This window comes from Neomonachus schauinslandi, chromosome X (assembly GCF_002201575.2).
Source record: "Neomonachus schauinslandi chromosome X, ASM220157v2, whole genome shotgun sequence".
NCBI lineage: Eukaryota > Metazoa > Chordata > Mammalia > Carnivora > Phocidae > Neomonachus > Neomonachus schauinslandi.
In genome coordinates, this window is record NC_058419.1 from 93,305,793 (window position 1) to 93,328,836 (window position 23,044).

Consider the following 23,044-nt stretch of genomic DNA (forward strand, 5'->3'; position numbering starts at 1 on the left):
AATGCCGAGCAAAAGAAACCACACAGAAAGGAGCATATGCTGAATGATTCCATCACAGGCAAAACTAACCTGTGATGTTAGAAACCAGGATCATGGTTACCTTGGGTAGGGGGAGTAGCAACTAGAAGGAGATACAAGGGAGGCTTCTGGGCACTCTTAATGTCCTGTTTCTCTTTCTGGGTATTAATTACGAAGATGTGTTTACTGTAAGAATTCATTGAACTATGTGAGCTTCAGGATTTGTGCACTTTTCTGTAGGCATGTTACACTTTAATAAAAATATTACATGAACAATTCAGATGGCTTAAGTTAAGTGGCGAATTTTATTCTGTCCCCTGAGATAAGTAGAAATACGGTTGTATCTCTGCAACTCAGGCTGGGGATGGAATCCTCAAGGACTTTCCTATGAGGAGGCTGGCACAAGTCTGAGGCAATAATAGACAGTTTTAATTACATCCTACTTTCATTCTAAATACCAAGGTAACAGATTTTGATGGAAAATTGTGCCAAAGGACAACAAATAAGATGCACATGCACATTATAGAAATGCTCTGCTATGGGTTTGGTTGAGGTTTACTGTTTCTGTAAGCATTTAAAGCAACTACTTATTCTGACAGATTCTCCTCCTGTTGAGTTTGGCAGGATGCCATGTACAATTAGACTCATGGATATTTATTGAAGATAATGATGAATATTCTGTGAACCATAACTTTTTATGGTCAGATGTTGCTTTTCTCATGTATTTGTTGTTACAGTTTGCAATTTTGTGCCAGTTTTAGAGCGCTTCTAGATACAAAACCATCATCCAACAAACTGCTTAATGCCATCTGTAGAAACAATTTTACTGGAATAAAACATGACTATTACCTGTTCAAATTAAATTAGATCCTTAAAAAATACATTTAATCATAGCTTACAATCCTAGGTCTGCCATTTATTAGCTATGTGTCTGTGGGCCATTTGCTGAACCCGTTTCAGCCTGTTTTCCTCAATTGTCTTGTCCTCATGGAATTTTCATAAGGATTAAATGAGATAATCCCTGTAATTAATGTAGAGCACTTGGCACAGGGTCTGTACCCGAAGGCTTATTAAGTCTTCACTCTTAGTTTTATTAATAGCTTAACTACCACATTATATGTGAATGGTAAAACTGATCACTTATTCAGGGATATTTGACATCAAAAGTAGCATAGCATCTGAACAGAGAAAAGTTGCAGAAAACACCAACAACTAAGAAAAATTAATTTTAAAAACCTTAAAATTGAGAAATGTCTATGTATTAATCCATTCTTCTGATGACTTCAAAAAAGAACACCTCTCTTAAGTACTAATAATAAAATAAAATTCTGCCCAACTCATAGAAGGCTGGCGTTGAAAAGGAGCAGAATATGAGAATTACTGACTGGTTTATGCAATATTCATTTTCCCTCAAATGTCAACATGATTTCTTAAAGGAGCCATCTTTAAAGAGCAAAATGTTCTCATCTGTTTTCTTCCTGAGACTTAAAGACTAGGTGACACCTTATATGGTTCCTCTCACCCTCCTTTCTTCTCTCCAGGGGCAAGGGGAGTGCATTAGTAAGAACAGTGAACTTGAGATCTGTATCCTGGTGCTATTTGTATTACCAAGTCACTTAATCCCTCTGAACTTTATTTTGTTATATATTTGATGAACCTCATTACTGATTATTACAAGGCAAGAACTGCGTAAAATAGTTGTTTGCTTCTAAACCCTAGAAAGCTCTTATGGGGCACCTGGGTGGCTCAGTTTGTTAAGCGTCTGACTTGATTTCGACTCAGGTCATGATCTCAGGGTTGTGAGGTCGAGCCCCACGTTGGGTTCTGCCCTGGATATGGAACCTGCTTAAGAGTCTCTCTCTGCCCCTCCTCTCTCTCTTTCCCTCTCTAAAATTAATTAATTAATTAATTAATTAACTAACCCTAGAAAGCTCTGATGCTTGTAGATAGGATGAAATATTTGAAGAATCAACCAATGTGTTTTTGTTTGTGGTACCTCCTCTTTGATCCTATCCATTCGTCCATTTGGGCAGTCATGTTATTGATTCAAGGGAGATCTGACAGAGCAGAAAGGCAGAGAAAAAGAAAAGAGGTGATATGTGATTTATGAGTTTCAAAATGGACTTTTTGAAACATAACAGAGATAATAGTTTGAGAAAAAAGAAATTTTGAGTTTCAATAGCTTAAGATTCCAGGCACAAACAGTAGATTTGAAAGAAATCTTGGATAGTCAGAGCCAGTTTTTTCTTCCTGCTTCATCACCTAGCCTCCAATACTGGGACCTTAGAGCAGAAAAAGAGAAGCAAGAGAGAAGCAACAACAGAAATAGAAATTGATGGACCTTTGACACTGTGCCCTGCTGTCTGCCCCCCCAGGCCAACTACTGAGGGGTGGGAAGCATGATGGAAATTTCAGATGAGTCTGGGGAACCCCAGAGTTGATAACACCTGTGTCTCATTTTTAAGACAGAGCTCTAGGAGGCAACACATGTTATAGAACTCCCTGGCACTCAGCCTGAAGAAGGAAGGATAGAGAAAGCCTTGCAGTATCTCTGTACCCAGTATGACATGGAGAGCTGCCAAGGGTTGAGAGAGTCAAACCAAGAAACATTTCAGGTCTTGTGATCCAAGTGAAGCAAACTCCAGTGAATGGGAGACAGCCAAGGTCCAATGGGGATATAGAAGTCCCAGTGGACTCCAGTGTGGATATCTGATGATGATGTCCTGACTACCAACGCTCAGATTCCCATAGCTCTAGACATCTCCTTCACATACTCTCCAGGGCTTACCCATGACTGTGGGGAAAGGGAGAAGAGAGCCTACATTGACAAAGTAAACCCTGAAATGACTGAGGATGCCAAACATTGCAGAGATTCGGTTTCCACCATCCTGCAAAATTGGAGCAAGCAAGAAAAAATTCTTTACCTATTAGGACACATTTCTTACCCACATGAGTTTGAAGGCTGAGAATTTGTGTCCACTCATATTTTGTACTGAACATGAAAAGCTCTTTGGGATTTGTAATCAATTCTTCATGGAATTCCTACAGATGACGCTAATCTTTCTGCTTACAGCTTCTTTGAGAATTGGAAAGAACACTCAGAGGCTCACACTGCTACTCCCAGTGACAGTGTTTTCCCTTTGTGCTTGCTAACAAGACAGACAAATTCCCCCACTGGGCAACTCCTCCCAAATCCTCACCCTCTGGCCCCCTCTTCAGCATAAGTGCGAGTTTGTCTGGGGACTCACCTGTTTCTGTGGACAGTCTTGTTCGAGTACTTCTTTTTTCAAAAATCATGCCTAAGGACTTCCCTTGTAATAAGGGCAAATACTGAAAATTAAGGACAAGAATATAATTAAAATGAAAAATATTTTATATCCAATATCAAAGATTATGTTTCAAAAGTTATTCTTTACATTACCAGAAGATGTAGAATAATTAATCACTGCTTCCAAATAAGCATTCAAAATATTACTTAAAAAGTGAATTTAAAGTGTTTTTTTTTTTTCATGTTCTATACAAGTGGAGGAAGGGAACAGGAAAACTCCTACAGCTTATTGACTTGTAATTAGAAAATATTAGTTGCTCTGAGTTCAACCTGAACACTTGTTCCAAAGTATCTTAATATTTCCAACTGGAGCCATCTTTTTACCTAAATCCATGGAAACCCATATCAATGCTCAATGACCTTGAAGATGCTTGGTTCAGAAGTGTTTTCTCAGCTAGAAACAATGCTACTCTGTCACAACATGGGGCATTAAGACTCCTAAAGATGAAGCCCCAACTACACTTTAATCATGCATCCTTGTGGGAGTGCAAAGGCTTTGTTTCTGGAAATCATTTGGAAATGATCTGGAGAGTTTGGGTGTGGGGTGGGGCTTTACCTCCTTCCTCTTCTCGTAGATAGACTTCCCGATAGGATGAGTTCTGGAACAAATAGATTCCTGCCAACTAACTTTCCTTACACACAAAGTATGAAGAATAGGCCTGGGGTAGTAGGGGACCTTTTCTCCTTATTTCAGGTCTTATATGGGAATGTCAACTCATAATAGTTGGAGACACTCCTGTTTTCTAAACTTGGAGAGCTAATGAACTAGATAAGAGAACCAAGGTTGTGTAAAACTTCCTCAACCTGAAACCAGCTCTTTAAAGTGCTTTTGAACCAGCTTGGAACACGAAAATGCTTTCACAATTAAGCAGCCTAAATGAAGCTGCTGCATTAATTAAGTGTGTTTCAAACATAAATTGCTCAAAATGCAGAATAATGCTTACCGCTAAGCACCATATCCAATCTCTTCTCCTACTTGGTTACCACTTAATTGTTTCTTTGCTAATCTAAATTATTTTTAACACTGTCACATCACTATGAATTTTTGGACATTATCCTAATGATCATATAGCTGATAGTTATTCACAACTGAAATTTTTTGCCAGGAAAAAAAGTATCATCCTTATTTTTAACTTGGTAGAAAACGCACAGAGACAAGAATGAAGGTATAAAAATAAAATCTTTCCAGAGAAATGGTTCCTTAGGTTCTGATCCAATTAATAATGAATTTCAACATTCCACATGAAAGAAGTGCAATGACTTGTCATTGAATAACTGATTCTTATGCTTTTTATATGTCTGTACACTCAGTGATAATCAATTACCTTGACTGTGTGATTTCATTACTTAGCTACTGTTTAGGAATTTTAATATATTTTCTTTCCCCTCCTTCTTCGGAAAGGCTGTCTTTAAAAAGGCTGGTTGGTAGTATCAGAAAGTAAGATGAAAATGCTACATACCTCTCCTTTCTGTTTTATCCTAAATTTTAGATCTGCCGATAGCCATAACATATACTTAATTTCTTCTTCTGTAAAGTTCTTTAGAGTGAGGAGGTCACGACCCTTCAGCTGTACTTTATTTTGTAGTGGTTGTCCACATCTACAAAAAAGAAAAAAGAAAAAGAAAGAGAAATATATATTTAAGAAAAAAAAAACCATGACCTATGGTGATTCATTGTTTTATTCTTGAAACAAAACATAGCAAATCACATGGAGCCTCATGTGTCTCTGCAAAGTGCTAATGCATTAAAATTGATATGGCTTTGGTTTACATTTTAGATATCCAATATTTTGGATGTTGAGAGAAAAGAAACCTTTGAGGAAGGAGTTGAATTCTTATTTGCTGGGAATAGCCATTTGCTGGGCTTTGCCACTTACTAACTGTGCAACTTCAGACAAGTTACCTAATCTCTCTCTGCACCTAAATTTCTCCCTCACCTAGAAAATGAGTATAATAATCTTATAGGGTTGTGAGGATGAAATGATTTAATGCATGGAAATCAGACAATGCCTGGCATAGAATAAGCATTCGATAAATTTTAGCTCTTTTATTGATTGATTATATGATTGATTATACAAACAGAATTTACAATGTCCATACAATAGAAAACATTTTCATTCTTTTTACCCTACCACCCTTCAAATCTATTCTGGGAGATTTGTTCTTTACTTGTCCCAAATACAATGGGCCTTGTGGCTTTTCTAGTAACTTTCAGAAAATAAAATTAAAAACAATCCTCTGTGCTTACTTTATTCCTCCCCTAAGAGTCTCAGTAAAATAATGTGTAATAATAATAATGACTTTTTTTAACTTTAAGAAATGTACTGCAAGTTAACACCCTTTTTCCTTCCAGCTCATGCCTAATTCAAGCTGGCCCCCTCTAGAGGGAAGAGGGACCTTGAGCTGTTTCCTCTATTTCCCTGCCTTTAGTCCCTCCAAGTAAAGCCTAGGGAAGGCGAGGAGTTAAGGGTCAGACAAAGTCTGGTTCTGTTCTGGTACTTGAGGCTCTCTCTCTTGTGGGGTGCTTTGGAGGGTCCTTCGGAGAACTCTGTCATCACTGGGAATTTCTCACAGTAGTCCTTGGTGGTGGACAATTACATTGCTCGTTGCATCTGAGGGAACGCATCCAGACTCCTTTTGCAGAGATCTCCCCAACCTCCAGAGGTCTCTTGGCCATCATGTGAAACAATACCATGCTAGGTCTCTTTCTCAGTCTGTATTGGTTCATGGGAAGCTCTTCATGCTCTTTGCTGTGACAAGAGTCAGTTTCATTCCAGTATAGACTCTCCTCTTGTTCTGCCATCAAAACAGCTAGGCAACCTGTCCTTCTTACTCTAGATTTCCCAGGTATAGGCCTGGATTTGGTGTATGGTGTCCTCAAGCTGTCCTATTAAAGATATCGATGCCCTTGGAGCCACTTTCCCTAGGCTGGAGGTGAGGGGAGAGTACCTCTCCCTGTCATACTCAGTGGTAACACTTTAAAAGTCCTCTTCTAATCTACAACCCATCTCTTAGTTTCTGCAGTCCATTTTAGAAGCTGGAAGTGGTCACCAGTGGGTTGCAAAACTAATTCTTATGTATCTCCTTTGTTCCTGTTTTAATGGCATAGCATCTCACTTTGGAATGAGGGAAGAGTAACACCTATTGGGCCTGAGCAGAAACTGAGATGGAAAGAGTCCCATTTTAACATTTGGTAACATTGTGATGACAATAATTATTATTTGGGGCAGTCAGTATCTAAAATTGAAAATGTTTATTCTTTCATTTTCCCAGTGTTATCTCTATTTAACAATAATTATATTGTATACAATTAGAAATTATGAATAATGAAGGGCAAATTGTGGTTCACCACAGGCACTAAACATTAATCTTACTAGAAGTAAAACAACTGTCACAAAATGATCATGCTTGAATTTCAGCTTAACGAAAGAGCTTGGACTACTTGAGATGAAGAGTAAATTCTTTGGTGGGATTTATGTATGTCTTGCAATGATGACAAGAGGATAGGTAGGAAAATCACAAATTCACTCAATTTGTTGTTTCCAATGCATGATGTCAAATAACTTAGATAAAGGAATATTTCACTAAACATTCAACTTTCTGGCAGAGTTGATTGGTTCATTTAGTCTTTGATAGATGAATAGATTTTTTTCAGTTGACTTTTTGTGACGTTAAGCCCTTCAGAGATTCTAGTTAGTAAGGAAAGGAACTTCCATAAAGATCGAGGGTTTATGAGTTAGTTGGCTAATGGTTGACTGATTGATTTAATATAAGATACTAATGACAGGGGCGCCTGGGTGGCTCAGTTGGTTAAGTGGCTGCCTTCAACTCAGGTCATGATCTTGGGGTCCTGGGACCAAGCCCCCTGTCAGGCACCCTTCTCAGTGGGGAGTCTGCTTCTCCCTCTCCCTCCGACCCTCTCCCCTGCTCACACTCTCGCTTCCTCTCTCTCTCTCTCAAATGAATAAATAAAATATCTTTTAAGAAAAGATACTAATGATATTCAATTCCAATAGAAATTAGTGTTTTCAGCTAATATGTGGATCAAAATTTTGGTCAACGTACCCGTTTCAAAGATGTACCATAGCCTTCAACTTTTATTTTTTTATTATTTTTAAATTTTTTATTTAAATTTTTATTGACATACAGTGCAATATTGGTTTTAGAAATAGAATTCAGTGATTCATCACTTACAACTTTTTTTTAAAGATTTTATTTATTTATTTGACAGAGAGAGAGAGAGAGAAAGAGAAAGCACAAGCAGGGGGAGTGGCAGGCAGAGGGAGAGGGAGAAGCAGACTCCCCACTGAGCAGGGAGCCCGACATGGGGCTGGATCCCAGGACCCTGGGATCATGACCTGAGTCGAAGGCAGATGCCTAACCGACTGAGCTACCCAGGTGCACCCATCACTTACAACTTTTAAAAATATGTCATTCATCTATTCTCTAAATGGAAATTTCTTTAAAGCAGTGGTCCACAATTTATTTTTATTACAGACCCCTAACATTAAAACATTTTGGACATGGATCTACAATGTATGTTTACTTATTTATATAATATATGTGTTACTACCCTAATAGACTGTGTACAAAACAAAACATTAGAAAATGTAAAAGTTTAGACTGAGAAGAACCAAATATTTAAAAAATAAATTTGTAAATATACAAAAATATCTTGCTGGCTAAACAAGTTTCTGGAATAGACCTTCATTTTCTTCCTTCCACTTGAACCCTAGTAAAAATCTTACAAAACTGTGTCCAAGATTTGGATAATACTATTCAGAAATTTGATAATTTAAAGATATGACATTTAGGCAGAAAATGTATTTTTACATATGTATTTTGGTTATGTGTTTGGTTCTGATAATGTTAATTAGTGATAACATTAAGCAACACTTGGAATAAACAAGTACTAATATTGTTGAGAAGTAAACCCTTAAACTGATATTCTTGCATTTCTTACAGTCAACTGAATTTGGGTATCTGTAAACAGGTTTAACATCTGAGTTGAAGTAGAGGCATGCAGCTTAAACTTTCCCAATTCACATTTAGGGCATCTTTGCAAAAAAAAAATTTTTTTTTCTGGAATAAGGTCCAAGTAAGATAAAATCACAGGGGATAAACTCTCTTGACTCTGTATCTCAAATAAAACATTAATATTCTATGGCTTAAGACTTCCTCCAGTATTATTTTTAAAAGGGAAAAAGCTTTGCTGGAAAACCCTGCTCCCCAGGATTTGAGAAATTTTTTTATTATGTTCAATTAGCCAACATATAATATTTGTGAAACATCACTATGGTTATTGAACTCCCATCGACAACAGGAGAAACCACTCATATGCTAATTTTGAGGAATTATTTTTTGCTGAGAGCTCAAGCTCATTCTCTTGGCAATTTTGGAGCCCAGAAAAGCTGAGTCATCAGGGCAACACTTCAGGGATTCAGTACCCTCCCACACTCTCAGCCCTTGCAGGGTTGTGTTGTATCTACTTCCTTCTAAACACAGGACTACAAGTTTCATTCAAGAGAATAGCATAGATCTTGGAATTGTGGTGGTGGTGGTGGTGGTGTTGAATCTCAGAGAAAAAGAAAGGATGCATGGAACTTAATTTTTCTCCCCCTTCCCGTGAGAGAAAGCAGGAAAATAATGGTGAAAGAGGAGACCCAACATCATCTTCAGCTACTTCAAAAAAGCTCCAACTTCCAGCTCTTATAAGCAGGAGACAGATTGGGAGAAGTAAAAGGTCTCTGGGTGTTTCTCAGATTTGTCCTTATACTCCAAGAAGTTGGGATTAGGGTTGGGTTTAGGGTTGGGTTAATGTTGTGCTGTTGGGATTGCACTGTGAGATGATGTTCTTGTTATTTCTCCATTGACAGATTCAAGTTTAAAGATAAAAGGAAGATACAAACATTCTGCTTGAATCTTCCCATTTCATCCAGACCTTCCATTTTAAAATTTATATAACAAGAGAAACCTTATTTCAAATTATTTCTTTCAGACCACAAGTAATCAGAAGAATACCTCCTTGTGACTCCAATCTCCATAGGGCAGTTACTGATAATATCGCCTTCACTCTTGCCCTGGGATTGCACCTCTGATAAGTATTAGCAGATAAGCTTTTTCTTTTCTTTTCTCTTTTCTTTTTTTTTTTTTTAAATACAGATCATTCTGGCTTTGCATGGTAGTGTGGGACTGTAAATGACCATTATATCTGCAACCGTGCAGAGCAACCTTAATAATAAGTTGGAAAAAAATCACAATTGTTCCGTGACTTTTAATTTTTTGTCAAGACATGAAACACTCTCATATTTCCAGTTATAAATGTGTAGGGAAATGAAAAAAAGAGTAAAACAAATATATTTATTACACTGTAATTTAAAACATTAGAAATATTGAGACTTAGAGTATTTTATTTTTTGTAAAACTGTCAAGAGTAGTTTGAACCGTGCATGCTGTCTTCTTATTATATAGCATATGTTACAGAGCAAACATCTTGTCTATGCTCTGGTGAATTGCCGTACTTTCTAAGTTTGGATCAACTTCCAACATTTTATCCTTTGCACTTTCAATATGTAAAATATCTCTGATAATTCCTTGAATGTCTAAGTGTTTTGCTGGTGTCACTTCCTCTGGAACATCTTTATACTTTATGTCACAACCATTTTCCTCATTTATGTCGGTAAGTTTGTCTTCACTCAATTCCTCTGACTGCATAGCTAGAGCCTCTCAAACAGTAGCAGGGTCAACAATCCCACCAGCAGCTATTTTTTCTATAAATGCATTCCCATTTGATTCAAATGTAACTGCCAGTGTTATTTTTTATTTCTCTGCTGCACTTTGGTCTCTGTCAGACAATTCCTCCTTTCAGTTATTCATTTTTATAAAATGGCACATCAGTTTGTCATTGGGGAAAAAAGCAGCACAACTATACTCTTTGCTGTTTACGTAAACTGAATAACAGATGCACAGTGAGCAATCACCGAAACTTGATGTGATTTGGTCACTGATCATGATGTGCAGCTGTTATTTACATAGTGATTTACATAGTGATTTGTATACAAAAGTGCCAGCAATGAGGTTTTTACTTTATGCAGCTACTCACAATTAATATACTATGGCAGCTGAAACTTGAACTGTGTACTTGAAAGACTGGTGTTATTTGACTCAACTGCACTAATTGAAATTCCTGCATGTTGGGACCTTACAAAGGAAGGACTGCCTATGCTCCAAATGCTTTCTCATTGTAGGACTCTTTCACATACCATTCTTCCTGTCCAGAACACTATTCCCTCAGCTCTCAATGCTGGCTCCTTCTCATCCTTAGGCTTAAATACCACCTCCTGGGAGGTTCCTTCCCTGACTGTACTAAGTAGTCTCTGTTTTGCCTTCATTTTGCTCATGATATTTACCACAATTCTTAAATATATATTTGTGTGTCTCTTTATATTACTTACTTTTTACCTTCCCATTGAACTATATGATCCATGATGGCAGGGATCCTGCCTGTTTTATTTATTAATATATATGCAGTCCTTATTGCAATGTCTGGGATATAGTAGGTATTCAATAAATATTTCTTAGGTAAAAGGATGAATGAATGATATATCTCTGGGAAGAAGTAGAACAATTTGTATATGAATGAATTCAGCAGATTTCTGAGAATGAATTTAGAGAGATTTGCCATGATGGATTTTCAATATCCTGATCAAACTCTGATGATGAAAAAAAAAATACCAAGAGCTCCCAAAACAGAATTAATGTTAAGGGAAAAGCAAGTATGGGCTGTGGCCCAGGCTGAACACAAGGCTTGAGAGTCATGGAGGAAAACTGATTGTGGCCTAGTGTGTTGTTAAAGTTGAAATTCCCCAGGGCTCAACTATTCTCGGACAGTATTTACACTCCTGGGAACAATAGTTGGACATATGCATGTGAAACAAGAGCATTATAACCTTGGATCTCAGGCACAGCAGTCTGAGTCAAGTGGAAAAACCTGGAAAGCTGGTGAGAGGACCTGGTGGGACAAACTTCTGCCCATAGCACCATGAGAGCCAAATCCAAAGTACAGTAACAGCGAACTATACCAATACTATGGTTCCCTCTCTCCATGAGCCCCTCTTGTACAGAATAAGTCCCCAGGGTACTTGGGGACAAAAAGGGTAGAGAGGTAGATTCTGGAAATTTTTTAATTGCATCTCAACCAGTGAAGGGGAGTCATACCATTGAAAAATCATTAGAGGAGTCACCACCTTTCTCGATTCTATTCAGGAGGTGGGGCAGGAAATGTTTGCATAGGAAAAATAGCTGTTTTTCATAGATATCAAGAACTAACCAGGAAAATTTATCACTGGAAGGAAAGCAAACACAATGGTTCAAGTTTAAGTTCCTATCCTGTTTACTGTCTCCTCATAGACCTCCTCTTGGCTCTGAAATGGAGCTGCCACACCTCTTTCCTAAGCTATTTAAAAATTCGAGAAAAGTAGAAGAGTTCCACAATTGTACCATGTTGAAATGCCTCTGCCACAGGCCCCCTTTTTTTCTGGTCTGTATCAAGCATTTCTTGCTTTCTGGTGATAAATCGATAACTCAAATCAGCCAGCTAAAGCCACTGGCATAAATGGCTTCTAAGTTCTTATAGAGACCCCATGCCTCAGTTGGAAGCAGCCTACTCTGGTTCTGGAGCACCTGAACCAGGGCCAGAATTGCTATTTTAGTGCTCCCATAAAATACTTGGTTTTCTTATACTTCAGTGTGTCTCCTTGGTAAACCAGACCTAAACCACATTATCATTTTTCAGCCAACACACAATAGGGAGGATACAATATTGGAGAAAACAATGAGAACCATGTGCAGATTTTCTGTCAAAACTGTCATTGCAGTCTGGCTAAAGCCAGAGCTTTTGAAAAAAGCAAGACTAGTTCCTTACATTAATTTTATCCCTTGAAAAAATAATTACATAGATTTCTCAACCCCAAATCACTGAATGCTAAGAAGTTAAGCCAAGGTAATAGTAGACCTTTGTGTTAGCTTCACCCAAATATCTTCCTAGCTAGAAAATGGAAGCATATTCTGTATTGGCAGAATAAAACCTTTCATTGCAAGAGTCTGTGTTTTCCAACTCTGGTAAATTGTTTGGAGCACGGAAGGAGATCTGGATGTGTTCCCTTGTATAATTGTATTTTGTTGGAAGAGAAAGTGCTTGATTCGAGTAAAACGTGGTCAGTCAGAAACAGACTTTGCCAGAATAGGAAAAAATTCAGTGTTAAATGGTATTTTGATCCCCATGGAAAATTTGAGATGAAGACTTTATCTTCTGGAGGCATAAGAGGGAGACAGTGGGCCTTATGGCTGAGATTTTTGTCTTTCTTTAATGTTGCAGATTGATGCAACCATTAAAGCATATTTTCTTGTTTTTTTTTTTTCCTTTACTGAGATATTTTGGCTGTATTTTTAAAAAGGAGATTGTGCAAGGGTAGAATGACCAACTTGATCAGTTTGAAAAGATCAAAGTAATCAAAGCAGCGGGAAAAAAAGAGCAGTGGTTTTAATTATTCCAATTCTAGTCCTAGTTCAACTGTGACCTTGGGAAGATCATTTTCTATCTTTGGCCTCAATTCCTCATCTGAAAAATTAAGAAAATCAACTCAAAATCAGTGATCCATCTTGTCTTCGTCTTCCACAACATCCATGAAGTTTATAAACACAAGACTTCCCATGGGTCATACTGGAGCCATCTGAATTCTCAGTGACCCGCCTTTAATTTCATCCCTTTCTTGCCATCTCAAGAAGTCATACTGCAATGCATGCAAGGGAGAGTGACTTTATTTTCACAAAACCCTTGAATCTCATCCTATACTGATTTGAAAAAATAAAGCACTAATTATCTCCAAATTTCTTTACTTCATTAACAACAATAACAATAGTCTATTACTAAAAATTGACCTGCAACCTTTCTCACTGTTGCCTCATGCTCTTATGTGGTCTAAGTCACTGTTATAACTGGGTGACAGGTGGTTTCTAAGAAACCTGAGATCGTCAACCTTCTAAACTGGCACGACTTCCCATCGTCTGAAAATTGAAGAGGGTTAGATTTGTACAGATACATTAAAGGGCTGGAACCCCGAAACTGTTGAAAATCTGTATCTGCCTCTACTTCTTCTATCTCAGTTAAATCACTAAATTACTAAAAATAACAAACTAGAAATAGACTCAAATTTTACTGTTGGCCAAGGGAAACATCATAACCCGGTTCCATGCCTGATCTCAGACCTTGTCTAGTTTTCTGAAGTCAGGAAATATGTTTTTTAAAAGGCATTCATTTTCAGCTATGACAGAAGATGTGAATAATCAAAGAGGATTATTTTCTCTCCTCTAGGCAAGAGCATGGATGGCCTATAATTGCTTCATCCATGTGTCCACGTGCATAGAGATAGTATGTGTGTGGGATGAAGGGAGCATAATGAGTTATGTAAGCCCTTAAGAGAGGTCTGGAATGAAATACCTGAAAACGAGTCACCTCCACCCCAATCCATAACCTCCACAAAATTGGGTGGCTTAGCTCAATATTCTCTGAAGAAATTTCTATTTGTGAGATGAAATTGAACTGCACTTACAAATTGGTCTTCTCTGATAAAGAAAGAGATTTTTTTAGTGGTTTCTTTAAAAGCTATAAGTGGTTTCCCTAATAGGCAACAAATCATGGGACACTGTCTATTATCCAAACACCGCCAGGCTCTAGAGCCTTGTTTGTGAGATGAAAAGCCTATGGATTGGGTGTTTTCGGCAGTCTTGGTGTCTGAGCCTATTGATTTTGGAGAAAAAAAGAAATAATAATTGACTAAAAATGATTGATTTGGGAGCCTGCCTGAATGGCTTCAGCCTCACTGAAGCTGTCATTTTTATCCTGTCCATGGCAATATGGCTGCCACAACCTCACCACACATTTCTTATTATGCTCTAGTGTTAAGATCATGTGGTACATTCTGTAGCAAGGTCTCTCCACCTTTCCCAAGAGATATGGAGGAAATAAAGAGCTCGAATCTCAGTGGAAGGCTGAAAATCAAAGTAAAAGTACAATACAGGCAGAGTTGACAAGGAGCTTTTCTCTGTTGTTGAGAGGTCACCAAAAGCCAGAGGTCTTACTGGAGATCAGCAATTCTGAGTTCATCTCGCTGGCAGGTAGCATAGCTAACTAAAATAGTTGGAAAAAAATACCCATGCCACATGAGAACGATACCATTTCAACATTATCCCATTTTCACAAGAGGCTTATGCTCTTAAGTTTCTAATGACATGGGTGATTCGAGGCTTTCATATTTTCAAATAGCAGGTATAGATTCAGGCTGATTTCGCCATGCTTTTGCCTCAGCCCCCATTCACTGTGAGAGATGGCTAGCCAAGACTCTGTGAATTACAGTCTGGCTATTGGATAGAGACAATAGAATATTAGTAAATACCAAAGAAGCCCAAATATTTGGAAGGGGTTTTACTTGCAAAAATTGAACTTGTCGTCCTTATTTTAAAAATCAATCATCACTGTAATTTTCAAAGAAGAGTATAAGTTTAAGCTCCAAGCTTTGGTTATTCATTCAGTTGATTATTTTCAGCTCAGTGATGATTCTTTGTTAAAAACTCGGGAGTCGGGGCGCCTGGGTGGCTCAGTCGTTACGCGTCTGCCTTCGGCTCAGGGCATGATCCCGGGGTCCTGGGATCGAGCCCCGCATCGGGCTCCCTGCTCCGCGGGAAGCCTGCTTCTCCCTCTCCCACTCCCCCTGCTTGTGTTCCCTCTCTCGCTGTGTCTCTCTCTGTCAAATAAATAAAATCTTTAAAAAAAAAAAAACTCGGGAATAAAATTTCATCATACTTTTATCTGATGTACCTCAGTGGGATGGAATAATAAAATAACATTCGTCTGTCACTTTACAGTTTGCACACATATTATCTCACTGATTATCAGTAGACTATGACTTCATGTGTCTGGTATGAAGGACCTTCCTTACCTTCTTTGCCACTGTATCCCCAAACCTTGCAGAGAGTGTGGCACAAAGTAGGTGCTCAATAAGTATTTATTAAATGAATTGTTGAACGACCTTGTGATGTAAGCAGAGCAGATATTACTCTTTTTCCCATTTTATAGGTGAAGCAACATTACAGAAAATTTTAGTGACTTGCTCAAGGTCAATATAGCCAGCAAGTGGTGGTGCCAGGCTTTGAATCTAGTTTAGACTCCAAAACCTGAGCTTTCCTCCACATCTTTAGGTTATGTGATCTAACTCTAGTACTAATCAGTAAATGCCATAATCTGTCTGGGCCTCACTGACCTTATCTGTAAAATAAGAGAAGGCTAATATTCTGTGGCTCTGCGGTCCCATCTAGGTCTAATACTACAGGCTTAATTTACAGTATCATTTACAATGTCATCTGGCTTCTGAGAGTCTTCTCTTCACTGAAGAAATGGTGCTCGTGGTAGAGTCCAAAGAACACAAAGCTGCCAGGTGGCCCCAGAGGAGGTACTCAGGGCCACTGTCACAGGTCTGCTTCCTAACAGTGGAAGAGAACTTCCAGACTAGAAGCTTCTCCCTTTAGGAAGTCAGTGAAGTTGTTCTGAGGTTGGTTGTAAAGAGTCTCTGGGAAAATTCTATGTGATTGTTAACGTGCCATTACTCCAGAAGCTTTCTAGCAACGATGTGCACATTTCATGGCCTTCCTACCTTGGTTAACTTATTATCCCTGTCCCCTTCCCCACAGACACACTCCACGCCACCTGCCACTGCACGTTCAGTGGCTGTAAACAGGATGTCGCTTTTATAATGAATTCATTGGAAACAGCCCCCATTCATATGCTACCAAGAATTTCAGGGATAGATTTCAAATATGGATTTCATTTAAAAAAATATCATTATCCTCATCACACCTAAGGCTCCTTTGCAGCAGCTTTGTAAATATTTATCCAATTGTTATTTGGAGTCTGGTTTTTTTATTTTATAAAGAACTGATTAATCCACACTCCCTAGAATGATAATTTTCCAGCAAACCCAAATACAAACTGAAGGCCCTGTGTAAATTAGTTCTAATTTTCTTCAGCCAGTAGCCTGCTTAAAACGTACACAAATGGAAGATGTCCAGAACATTTAGTCTGTTTTACCTGCCGAGGTTAACGTCCCCCCCGCCCGACCCCACAAACAGCCTGCTATGAAATCTGATTACAGAGGACTGAGAAATGAAAGCTCAGCTGGAATTAGAGACAGCTGTCTCAAATAAGGGTCGAACCCAGCACTACACCCTGCAGAAAGAGGCCTTTTCAGGCTGCACTCCTTTTCAGAATAGAACTTCAGTTATCACTATGGTTCCTAAGTCAGACTCAAATCTCTGGCCATCACTTACCGAAAATTTCGAACCACGAAACTGTAACCATTTCTAAGAGCTGCATTGTTCAACAGGATCCTCAAATTAAACAGCATCTTCTTTTGATAATGAAAAAGATGATTCTATGCTCTTGAAAACGCCTCACCAAGGTAGACAGTGGGGTCCACCTAAAAGCTAAGAACGATTTCAATTGTGGTGAGAGAGCAAAGGTAATATCAGCCTTCAACTATCTAATCAAATTCCCCTGGTTAGCGATACTGCAGGGCAGGGTACAGGAACACCTGAACTTTAAGCCAAGCTCCACCACTCTGTGTGTGTGTGTGTGTGTGTGTGTGTGTGTTTAGAAGGAATCCTGATTCTTTTGGTGCCCAAACTCCTCATTTTGCATAATATATTTATGCTGTCACATGCTTGTATGAAATCAATTGACAAGTACTCATTGAGCGTATTATATATGCAGGGCATTGCAGTACTAGCTGCTGTGAAGATACATAGAACTAACCCTTTCAGAAAATGTGAATCATCAGTGCAAAACCCCAGAGGTAGACATGACCGCCCTGAGTATTTCCAGTGATACTACTTTTGTAACTCTAAGTCTCAGCTTTCCCACAAAAACAAATAGAAAGAAATGCCCTGGAGCTATTTTTTGGTGGCAAGAAGCTGGAGTGGGGATAGAGGTCTAATAAAAAGATCTCAGTCCTGTAGCTCCCATTGTGCCTCGCACATAGCAGGTCTTCAATAAGCAAGTAGTTGCCTATTAATTCTTGCAGGGACCCACAATCAGTAGACGTGGGGACGGAGTACCGTATGTTCCTCCTCCCCTGGTAGCCTCTCCAGATCACTAAGTGGTCATCCGACACTTTACATTCATTCATTCATCCACAGTTGTAAGTCAGATATTATTCAAAATCTGTTCTGTATCAGATACTGGACTAGGCTGGAATTTCAGTGAAGGAAGATGATCTCACTCTCACAGAGTTTACAGTTCAGTAAGGGTGATATGATTTGTAAATAAATATCGATAATACAGACCCATAGGAGAGGTCCAGATAAAGTGCTGCCATATCACAGGGAAGAGAAAGTACTCTAAGCTGGGAAGGGTGGCAGGCAGGGAAAGAGCGAAAGGGGTGGGGGCTGCCTCTTCTGATCAATTGATACAACTTTCGCAAACCCAGGTAAGCACATGCTAGAAGTTTATGCAATGCAAAAAAAAAAAAAAGAAAAAGGTGTTATTTAAAAATCAATAATGGCCACTACAAGGGCAGGGATGGTTGTAATGTCATAATTAATATCAGCAGGGAAATAAATCTTGATACTATTCCCTTCTACTTACAAAGAATGATGTGAAACAGAGAGGGAAAGACTGAAATGTCCAAATCTTTACTAAATCTTCTGTCCTGGAAAGAATATTCCAGGTAGAGGCAAGTGTTTGCAAGGGTACAGAGGTAAGAAGGTAGAGAGTGAATGTTCCAAGTGGGAGAAGAGATGGCTGCTTTGTTGGAAAAGACTGTAAAGCATCTTTGAAGAGGCAAAAGAAGCCAGTTGGACAGATTTCCTAGAGTGAAATTGTTCTACGTAATACAAGGAAGGAAACTGGATGTTTGCAGTGAGATTCAGGGAAAAGAGTTCAAACGGCATGCTACTGTAAATCCTGTATCTTAGTCAAGTGTGCTACCTCCACAAACAACTCATGTTAGCAATGCTGGGGAAGAAATCAAGAAGTGTCTGAAAGGGGGCAGCACTTCTGAGATGCCAAAGCAACTCAGAAACCCTTGTAATTCTGTGGAGGTAGGAGCTCAGTCCCCCAGCGGGGACTAAGAAAACTGAAACCACCCATAACCCCAAGAGAGATTGGAAGAGAAAAGCTGCACCACAAGTGGGATGAGGTTAGAGGCAATTTCATTGACTCTCAAGAGGCAAAATATCCGGGTAACATGTGGGAAAGCACCTTACAGGATTTGACATTAGTCCTCAGAATTCATCCAGAGGCTTTTATTGACCCACACCATGACTCCTCTAATTCCACGTCGACGCCTGGTTTGGCTCCCTACCTCGTTCCCTTTGTTCACCCAGTCCTCCATTCATTCATTTTTCTCTTCCACCAACAACAGCTGTGCAGCTGCCACAGGCTGGATCTCTGTACCAGGTGGGCTCTGAGGGATAGAGTGATAAACAAGAGTGATGAGTACTTTCCCACATGGAAATGGAGTCAACCATTTGGAATGACTCCAGAGGACAAATTTTGTCTCCCTCCCCTGAATCCAGGCATTCTAACCAAGGGGGAGGGGCTTGTTCTCTGCTTCCTTGCATCAGGCCCCATGGGACCTCCAGCTTGGCTTGCTCTTCATCCAGCTTCCATCATCGGGGGTTGGGGTAGAGATTAGTTGGGGTTTCTGGAGGCGGTAGCATTGATCCTTGATGAGTTGGGAAGAGTTATGGAGTTGTCAAAACTGGAGGGAGCTACAAAAGATATTACAGCAAAGGAAGGAACCTGTGAGTAGACCCAGAGGAAGGAATAAATAGGGTGTGTGGGGTAACAACAACTTTCACAGTGATGAATCCACCTCATCATTGACCATTTAAATGAGGCCCCACTACCACCCAGGAAATTATGAAAAACAAAACCATGAGTGTCCATATCCTGTTTGTATCCCCTTTGCATTCAGTCTCCCCCTACGTACCTGCCACTTCTTAAGGAGAGCACCCACAGCTGTCTGCCTCAAGTCACTCCTCACCCCTGTGTGGCAACCATGGGGCATATTTTACACAATCCCTTAAAGGGCCCTGGTGGGACTGAGCATTGATTATCCACAGTAGTAACCTGCTCATCCGTGTACCCTGTAGTAGCTGCCGTCCCTTCATTTTCTCCCTTCACTTGTTCCCCCACCAGGGCTTCCTGGGATCATCTTCCAAGTAAATCACTTGACCTCAAATTCCTCTCTCAATATCTGCTTCTGTGGGAACTCAATATTTGCCCAGATCTACCTTTTCAGTAATTTTTCAATGCTGTCTTGTGTTCTCTTCCCGCAGAACCTCTTATCTCTTACTTGGTACCTGGGCTTTCAGTGTCAACATCTTCGTTCCCTACACCATATGGAACCCTCACTCTCAGACTGAGCCCTGGTTACCTTGAAACTGGTAGTGTGCTAGTAAATGTTTAATAACCAGCTCTTTAAAAAAAAGAAAAAAAAAAAGCTCTGATCTGTGGCATTGACCAATTTGTGTGGTGTATATGCTCCCACCATGGCCAGATTCAGGCTACCAAAGTGACATCACCGAACATGGAGTTGGGAAGAGAGGTGTAAAATTGGCTCCTGCAGGCCATTGTGAGCACACCACCGCCTGTGACTCCCACCCAGAAAGGAGAATCCTCTCTCAGTTTGAAAAGGGATATTGGAGCCAGATTGTTGAGGGCCTTGAAAGCCAAATTATGGGGTTAAGAATTTAATCTGTAGTCAAAAGAAGATTACTAAAGTTTTAGAGCTGGGGCAGACAGGTGGACATATGTTATTATCTGCATTGTATTTTGAAAATATCAATCCAGCAGCATTGTGTAAGAAGTACAGTGGACAGAAAATTGAGGCAAAGAGACAAAGGTTATTGTGTTATAACAAGGACATGAGTACATACTGAGGATGTGGAAATAGAAAACAGGATGGATGCCAGAGAGATTTAGCGATTAGATTCCACCTATCAGAACAGTTGATAGGATGTTGACAGAAGGGAGATGATAAAGTTAATGAGACTCCAGAATTTCAAGTTTATCCTGTCACTTGACATTTGAGTCTAAAATTCCAAATGGCCAAATGTTCCATTGGGGATATAAAGAATGTTAGTTTCTTGACATTTAAAGCTTAGAAGCATCATGTATGAATTTGCAATATTCCTTTGAAATTGCTTACTGTTTCCCTAGTGAAGTCCAGGCATTGAAGGGGGAATCAGTGTGATGTAAAGAATTGTGGGAAGGCTGCTTGAAGATCAAATGTGACCTCTGGCTGGGTTGCTAACAGATAGTGAATTTGGCCAAATCACTTGGTTCCCTTAAGACCCTCAGAGTCCTCACCTGTCTAAATAAAGGTTTTACAAAATGAGCTATTACACTACTTGGGAAGGTTTAACATGCTAACCAAACATGAGGTACAGTGTCTAAGAGCCTTGGCATAGCTATTGCCAAAGATCTATTGCAAATTTCAGCTCTGTACAAATAAGACATATGGCTGTTACTGCAGTGAGAAACTCTGTTTATTTCAGTGTTACTAATGACATAAATACTTTTTATAGCTGGTTGTCTGAAATCTTTAGGATCCTAAGAAACATAAAGCTTTTGCATGCAGTATACACTTTAGTTACCAGCTCTATGGGATTGTTGCTGGCTCTCTATCTTACACTAGATAAGAACAAAAAAATCATGTATCCCTATCTGAGACCAGAAGCCATCCCGTGACCATGAGGAGAAACAACACCAGAGGCCATCCTGTGACCGTGAGGAGAAGCAGCCTTAGAATGAAGTTGTGGTTGGCCAGAATGCAAGAAGGAAGGAATCTTGGTCATTTATGACATCGTTGAGTTGCAAAATCAACCATCCTCATGACCCTCCCTACCACTAGACACCTTGTTATATAAAACAATACATGTCCTTTTGTTTAAGTCACTTTGGATTGAGGTTTTTGTCACAACCAAATACATGCTAACTAATACACAATTTGGCTTAGGTTTTTGAAGGTTTATTTCTCATATAACAACAGGAAAACAATAATGTCCTTCAAAGATGTGGGTTTTAGTTCAGAACCTATCATTTATTTATTGAATGACCTTGGGCAAGTCGGTTTCCTATCTGCAAACAAAAACAATACTCTTTTTCTCTTCTTTTTTGAAAAAGATTTATTTATTTATTTGAGAGAGAGAGCATGAGAGAGCATGAGCGGGAAGGGCAGAGGGAGACAGAATCTCAAGCAGACTCCCCTCTGAGCAGAGAGCCCCATGTAGGGCTCAATCTCATGACCCTGAGATCACAAACTGAGCAGAAACCAAGAGTCTGACGCTTAACCAACTGTGCCACCCAGGTGCCCCATCTTCATTTTTTTCAATTTTGATTCAATTTATTTTGATTAAATATTTTTATTTTGATTAAAAGAACATAATATGTTGTGTAATTTAAAGTTTTAAAAAATTTTTAAATTAGCATACAGTAAATATGTAAATATGTAATACATATTTAGCATACATTTAGCATACTCATAGCATACAAAGAGCTATGAGTTGTAGCACATCTATAGATCCGTGTAACCACTACTGCAATCAGACACGGAACAGTTCCATCTCCCCCCACAATTCCCCTTTAAATTCTTTTGTAGGCACCCCCTCCTCTCACCCCCAATCCCTGGCACACTGATCTTTTCTCTCTCTCCTATGCTTTTCCCATTTCCAGAATGTAACATAAATGGAATCATACAGTATGTAATCTTCTGACATTAGCTTCTTTCACTCAGTGTCTTACCTTTGAGATTCATTGTATTACTGTGTTTATCACTAGTTTGTTCCTTTTTCTTGCTGAACAGTATTCCAGTGTGTGTGTGTATGTGTGTGTGTGTGTGTGTGTATCATAGTTTGTTTATTCATTCCCCATTAAAGGACATTTAGGTTGTTTCCTGGTTTTAGAACTTAAAAATAGAGCTGTCACAAACATTTGTATATAGGTTTTTGTGTGAGCATAAGTTTTATTTCTCTAGGGTAAATATTTAGGAGTAGAGTGGCTGGGTTATGTGGTAGGTATACATTTAACTTTTGAAGAAACTGCCAAAATATTTTCCAGAGTGGGTATACCATTTTGCAGTTTCCCTAGTAATGCATGAGAGCTCCAGTTGTCCTGGGTCCTTGGCAGCACTTGGTATTGTCCGTATTTTTCATTGTTGCCATCCAGATAGGTATGTAGTAGTTTCTTTTTTCTTTTTTTTTTTTTAAGATTTTATTTATTCATTTGACAGAGAGAGACACAGTGAGAGAGGAACACAAGCAGGGGGAGTGAAAGAGGGAGAAGCAGGCTTCCCACCGAGCAGGGAGCCCAATGCGGGGCTCGATCCCAGGACGCTGGGATCATGACCTGAGCTGAAGGCAGGCACTTAACGACTGAGCCACCCAGGCACCCCGGTATGTAGTAGTTTCTAATTGTGGTTTTAGTTTGCATTTCCCTAAAGGCTAATGATGTTAAGCATCTTTCCATGTGCTTATTTGCCATCCGTATATCTTCTTTGGTGAAGTGTCTGTCAAATCTTTTGCCTACTTAATTTTTTGTCCAGTTTTATTGAGAAATAATTGACATACATCACTGCATATGTT

General features: G+C 39.2%; 1 protein-coding gene across 1 annotated transcript in view; it reads right to left on the reverse strand.

The window, feature by feature from the left end:
• The window catches only part of OTC (ornithine transcarbamylase), a 61,660-nt gene extending 44,706 nt beyond the window's left edge, over positions 1–16,954 (reverse strand). The window contains exons 1-3 of the mRNA XM_021681724.2: positions 16,727–16,954; positions 4,807–4,945; positions 3,267–3,348 (exon numbers count right to left, since the gene is read on the reverse strand). Coding sequence (XP_021537399.1) covers positions 3,267–3,348; positions 4,807–4,945; positions 16,727–16,803 — 298 coding nt within the window. The 5' untranslated portion in view covers positions 16,804–16,954. The remainder of the gene's footprint in view (positions 1–3,266; positions 3,349–4,806; positions 4,946–16,726) is intronic.
• Between the last annotated feature and the right edge of the window lie 6,090 nt (positions 16,955–23,044).